Raw genomic sequence first — 6,672 nt, forward strand, 5'->3', positions numbered from 1 at the left:
GATACGGGGCATGCCTTTTTTGTGATGTCCTCTGCTTGGCATTCATGTCAGTTAATTCAGCAAACATTTCTTTCTCTCTTTTCTTTGTTTTGAGACAGGATCTTGCTCTCTTGCTCAGGCTAGAGTGCAGTGGCGCAGTCACAGCCCACTGCAGTCTCAACTTCCCAGGCTTAGGCGATCCTCCTGCCTCAGCCTGCCAAGTTATTGGGACCGCAGATGTACACCACCACACTCAGCTAATTTTTGTATTTGTAGTAGAGACAGGGTTTTGCCATGTTGCCCAGGCTGGTCTTGAACTCCTGAGCTCAAGCAATCCCCGTACGTTGGCCTCCTGAAGTGCTGGGATTACAGGTGTGAGTCACTGCACCTCGCCTTAATTCAGCAAACATTTCCATGAAAGGTTTTCTTCATGCCTGGTACTGTGCTAAGACTTGGGGATACAAAAACAAAAAAATACTCACGGTCTTGGCTTTTTTTTTTTGTAATGGAGTCTCACTCTGTTGCCCAGGCTGGAGTGCAGTGGTGCGATCTCTGCTCACTGCATCCTCCACCTCCCAGGCTCAAGTGATTCTCCTGCCTCAGCCTCTCCGGTAGCTGGGATTACAGGCTCGTGCCACCACGCCCGGCTCATTTTTGTATTTTTAGTAGAGACAGGGTTTCACCATGTTGGCCAGGCCGGTCTTGAACTTCTGACCTCAGGTGATCCGCCCGCCTCAGCCTCCCAAAGTGTTGGAATTACAGGCATGAGCCACCTCACCTGGCCATAGTCTTGGCTTTTTAAAACCACTGGTTCAGCTGCCAAACGTGGCATTGGAGCATAAGGAGATTTGATTTTGTAAGAGAGCATGTTCTTGTTCAGTGGCACACAACAGGGACTGGCAAACTGTGGTCTGTTCTCTATGGCCCTTGAGTTTAGGAAAGGTCATGACAAGGAAATCCAAAGAGTCATATATCATGACATTCAAATGTCAGCATCCGTAAACAGCGGTTTTGGGACATCGCCACACTCCTTCCTGTATCTGTCATCTACAGCTGCTTTTGAACCATGAAGGCAGTGTTGAGTCGCACAAGAGACCTCACAGCCTAAAGTATTAACCTACGTACTGTCTGGCCCTTTATGGAAAAAGTTTGCTGAGCTCTGTCATAAAGTAAAACTAAATAGAGGACAAAAAAGAACATTCTAGAGCACTCATCAGTCCGTTGCAGGGTTTGCAAGTGGCCTGCAAGAAACAGAGATGTTTAGATGGCACCATAGTGAGATGTTGCCAGAGCCGGTCTTTCCACTCCTCAGAGGCTGTCCATTTTAAATATGACTCCATAATCAGTAGCTATAATTGATGCGATTATTACTATTTTCAACTGCCCATTGATCAGAGATCGACTTTCTGCCTTATGCCTCTTTGAAAACTCTTGGGAGAAGCCTCTTGGTGCTTTTGGGTTTTAGAATCTCAAAATGGCTTTGCAGCCACACGGAGCCTCTGGGTGTGCAGCAGCGGCTGTGGAGTCCGGCACCGGCCACTACGTGTCAGCCTAGCGCTGGCGGCTCGATGAGCTTCCTGCTCCCAGTCGTTCCCACTGACTCTGAATCAAGTCACACCAGGGAGAGATGAGAGATCAGCATGCTCGGAAGAGACAGCCGCAGCTCTGAATCCCAGCCCAGAGCCTGTAACCCTGGTTACCCTGATTAAGCTCTGGAAAGCTACAAAACAAAGACATGAAGATGAAATTAAAGTTCATAACAGGAAAACTAGAGATTGGGGCTCCCAGGGCTGCTTCCTGGCTATTAGCACAGCTTCATCATTTTTTTCTCCCTGTGTAGCACCTTAATGTTTAATAGCCTCTATGAAATGGGGATGTTTTCTAGCAGAGAGCAGAGGTCATTATTTCACTGTTAAACCCCTCCGTCTCCCTGTCTGTCGCAGCATGATGTCCTCATGAATATGCAGATTTATTTGGGTCTATGATACATGCCAATCATGGGGCCAACACTTAACCTACCAGTGACAGAGAAAATAGAAAAACAGTGTTGGGGCATATTTCAGATGCAAAAGAACATTTGATTAGCCTCTCCATTTAGAGCCCCCTGTCCCATGTCCAGTATCATTGAGCATGTGTAATCCTAAGCCTAAGAGATGTGATTTCAGGAATATTCATTTAAACACAATACTACATTAGTATGGCACGCCTCCCAGACACCGCAAACCAGGCTTTAAACATTTGGACCATGGAGAAGCACTAGTTAAAATGAAATAATTGCCTTATGTGGATTCCTCACACCATCCCTTACTTAGAAATTTATTATATGGATAGGAAAATAGGGAAGAATGTTTGAGGCCATTACTATAATAGAGAGCATATGTAATAGGAAGGCACAGACACGTTGATGGAGAGCCATTATTTCAGGGTTATGTAATGACTTTATACTTCCCAAGGCCCTCATGCAGTAGGGTTTATTACTTATTCTTTCTTTGGAAAAAACGCTAAAGAGCTCTAAACTAAGCAGATCTGCCCGTGCAGTCCCCATTTAACTAATGAGAAAGCAAAACACAACCTGTGAAGAGTAAAGGAAGCCGCTTGGCTGGGGAGGAGCCCTGCTCACATGTTGAACCTTGGTCTGCAGGATCGGCTGTACTTCGTCATGGAATATGTCAACGGTGGGGACCTCATGTACCACATTCAACAAGTAGGAAAATTTAAGGAACCACAAGCAGTGTGAGTATTATTTTTAAAGTTCCTTAATTTGAGCAACCAAGTTCTACCAACTGGAAACTTACTTTTTTTTTTTTTTTTCCTTGAGATGGAGGTCTCACTCTGTCACCCAGGCTGGAGTGCAGTGGCGCAACCTCGGCCCACTGTATCCTTCGCCTCCCGGGCTCAGGTGATTCTCCCACCTCAGCCTCCTGAGTACTGGGACTACAGGTGCGCACCACCACACCTGGCTAAATTTCTGTGTTTTTGGTAGAGATGGGGTTTCACCATCTTGCCCAGGCTGGTCCCGAACTCCTGAGCTCAAGCTGTCTACCCACCTCGGCCTCCCAGAGTGCTGGGATTGCAGGCATGAGTGAGCCACCATGCCCAGCTTCAACTGGGAACTTCTGCTGGATGAAATGGGGAAGTGGGATTCTGCCCAGTTTTAGGTTGAATAAACCTAAACATGGGAGGCCGGGGCAGATACACTGGTAGGATCCATCTAAGATGATTCCTAAGGAGCAGTTTATTCTATTTCCAATATTTCCAATAAACTGGAGATGGTGCCATGTCCCCTCATCACCCAGGTCCACCCTCATTGACGGAGTCATTCTTATCTATTGAACAAATGGTTATCACACACCTGCTCTGCACCAGGCACTGGGGGTATGAAAGCAACGAGGTGCTCCCTTTCCGGAGGGAGTTCACCCTCCGCCCTGGAGTCGGAAAAGTCACCCAACAATTAGTAGTGCGTTGCTGTAACTTTAGAGACTGGCACAGGATACCACACAAGCCCCTAAAAATCAGGGGGAGAGGGAAGTGTGTCCCCAGGAAATGCCTAGCTCAGGTGGGGGAAGAGCCTTCCAGGAAGAGGTGTGAGCAGAGGCAGAAGCAAGTCCAGGGAAGCAGCCTTGCAGCTCTTCAGGTGTGGGAGATGCTCTGAGATTATTTGAGGGTGGGGGAGTTGGGGGGAGCCTGGTAGGTGGGGCTCCGGGTGAAGAGCCTGGTAAGGAGCCTGGCTGCGGAGGATGGAAGAGGGAAGGCGCTGCAGTGGGGCTTGCACCGTCAGATTCAGTTTTTGCAGAGCTCTCTGTCTGGGGGAAGAAGGAAGCATGAATGGGAATGTAGAGGCTGGTGCAGGCGCTGGTGGGACCCTTTATAGATGAGAAGGAATGGGGCTGTAGTTAGGGGGGCTTGACCTTGGAGCCAAAGAGGAATAAGTGTCTTTGAAAAACATCCTGGAGGAAGAAAAGCAGAACTTACTATGGAGGAGAGAAGAGAGAAACCTCTTCCAGTGAGACCCCATTTTAGGCTTGGGCGGGGGCAGCCACTAAGGAGGAGGTGGTTTGGGGGTAGATTCATGAGCTCAGTTAAGAACGTTTTATTGGAATGCACCTTGCATGACGGGATGCGGGAGTTGGCAGCACGGGAGGAAGACGTGGCCTCCAGGTGAAGATGAGAGATTCATCTGAGGGGTGTGGGGAGCTGGGACTTTGGTGCTGGAAACATCATCTCACCTCTCAGGGGCCAGGAAGTCTCAGGAAACACCAGCGGAGTAAGCCTAAACAAAGGGCGAGTTTAGTTCCCCAGTGAGGAGGCCTCATGGGCATGTACCCTGATGAATGAAGTCAGCAACTGTTAATAGGATTCTGGCTGCTGTGCCATCTAAGAGATACATTGGAAGAATTTTTGGCCTGCGAGGGATTATCCACCCTAGGGAAGATTAACTGAAGGCAGAATAGGGAAATCTTTGGTTGCAAGCTTTAAAAGTGTGAAGGGAGATTTTTCTGCCCTTATTGTTCCTTTTCAGTTTTCAGAAATGCCTGTCCTTTTCTTCTGTCTTATGTTGTGGTTATAAAGCCTTAAAATACTCAGATTGTAAAATAAAGCCTGGTCACACAGGACTACAAACAGCAGATAGCACAGAGTCACCCTATGTTATGAAGTAATGTAAAGGTGTCTGGTCCAATATCCTTTCATTATATTATTTGTGTTGCAGAAAAGTTTAGAAAAGCATGAAAAATAATGTAAAGATCACCTGTAGTAATCCCATCTCTTCACCCTCCCCCTTCCTGTACTCTTCTAGCCTTCAGAGGTGGCCCCTCGTTAAGGGTTTGGTCTTGTCATTAGAGATTTTATTTTCTCTGCTGGTGTAGACACATGTGCCTACTTTGAGCCTTCTGCATGTGATCTTTGCACGGGCACAGTCTTGTGGCTTCTTGGACTTCAGAGACTCCTGAATGCTATGCAGATTTTTAAATATTCGCCCCCTTGTAATCTGAGTTTCAGCTATTAACCTATTAACAATTTTGAAGTGATGGTAGTTACTGCTTTTTATTATGAATTATTTAAAAGAGTAAACTCAGATATGAATCATGATGTGTGTCTCATTTATTCCAACACTTGGAAGGAATGAAAACACTAGCTAAAGAGTTCATCACCCACTATACTTTGCCTTCCAGGGAGTAATTGTGTTATACTTTCAAACACCAGTGTATTCTGTCAGTGAATAGGAAAATGGAAATTTTCTCTACTCTGCCATACTCCTGACATAGAATAGTCTAACTGGTATCCATTCTTTAAATGATTGTATTAGAAATTACTCTGCAGGCAATAAGCTACTTGTCCACTTTCCCCATACGAAAATAAGAAGCCGGCCTCATTGGTTTTATTAGCTGTCTCATTCACGGATGAACTGGAGGACGAAGTGATGGAAGGAGGACCAGGGGTTGGAAGAACACGTGAAGGCGATGCTGGTCTCTGAAAGCCTCTGGGTCCAACATTCTTTTCTCTCTTTGATGCTTGAACTTGAGAATGAAAAGTATATAGGCATCTAAAGAAGCAAGCGAGAAACCTGAAGCCTGTTTTCTTTTGCAGATTCTATGCGGCAGAGATTTCCATCGGATTGTTCTTTCTTCATAAAAGAGGAATCATTTATAGGTGTGTATTGAAGCCCTCCTACCAGCAGCTCAGCAGAGAGGTTAGCAGGGCTTCTGTGGGCATGTCATTCTGGAATGGCGACTTAAGACACAGAGTTGATAACCCCCCAGGAGGAACAGAGACCTGCTGGGACCCACCTTCCTCCTCACCCTGGAGGCAAATCAGAGCCACCTTCTGATTTCTAGACCTCAAAGATTTTATATCTTGTTTCTACTTTTTCCACAAGAAAACACATTTTTCTCTCCATTGACAGCTCCTTCCACTGCCTTGTCCTTGGAATGGAGGTCAGGGAGCAATGGAAACTGAATTCCTGTTACAGATGTTCAGCAGAAGGAGAACACAGGGAACTGGGGAGAGGCAAGGAAAGAAATCTATTGAATTAAATTCTTCCTGTTAGTAGCTGCGCTGAAAGTCTGGTGCCAAAGAAGGAAGAATTTCTTCCAGTATTAATTGAAGCATAATTAGAAGGATATATGGCACAGGCAGAATGGAAGGGACATGTGTATGACCCAGTGAGGTGGTTCTAAACCCGTGATTTTGCAAACCTGGTTGTGTGTCAGACCCCCTGTGTGGGACATGAATAAATCAAATGATTGAGATTTCCCCAGATGTGCTCAATTGGACTCTCTAGAATCACAGACACAGGCAAGATTGGGAATCACTAGTCCAGTCGTTTAGTCATCCATTCAGTATGCATTTAAGCACCTGCCATAGCCCAGGCACAATATTAGTCTCTGAAGATATCAACACACAGTAACTCCTGATACTGCTCTCCGGGGACTTATAGTGAATATTGCCATTGAGCTGACAGGTATTCAAATATCCTTCTATTTCACCAGTTCCAAAGCAAACCATGTTATGTCATGGGAAGGACTCTGATTTAACCTGGTTCCTTGCAGGGATCTGAAGTTAGATAACGTCATGTTGGATTCAGAAGGACATATCAAAATTGCTGACTTTGGGATGTGCAAGGAACATATGATGGATGGAGTCACGACCAGGACCTTCTGTGGGACTCCAGATTACATCGCCCCAGAGGTAGGA

The 6,672-nt window shown here is 46.1% G+C and overlaps 1 protein-coding gene across 5 annotated transcripts in view; it reads left to right on the forward strand.

The window, feature by feature from the left end:
* Nucleotides 1-6,672, forward strand: part of LOC105469029 (protein kinase C alpha) — a 528,020-nt gene that overhangs the window by 445,106 nt on the left and 76,242 nt on the right. For all 5 annotated transcript variants that reach the window (XM_011719548.2, XM_011719550.3, XM_011719549.2 and 2 more), the window contains 3 exons: nt 2,621-2,712; nt 5,566-5,628; nt 6,528-6,666. In XM_011719548.2, coding sequence (XP_011717850.1) covers nt 2,621-2,712; nt 5,566-5,628; nt 6,528-6,666 — 294 coding nt within the window. The remainder of the gene's footprint in view (nt 1-2,620; nt 2,713-5,565; nt 5,629-6,527; nt 6,667-6,672) is intronic.

This window comes from Macaca nemestrina, chromosome 17, assembly GCF_043159975.1.
Source record: "Macaca nemestrina isolate mMacNem1 chromosome 17, mMacNem.hap1, whole genome shotgun sequence".
In the NCBI taxonomy this organism is placed as follows: domain Eukaryota; kingdom Metazoa; phylum Chordata; class Mammalia; order Primates; family Cercopithecidae; genus Macaca; species Macaca nemestrina.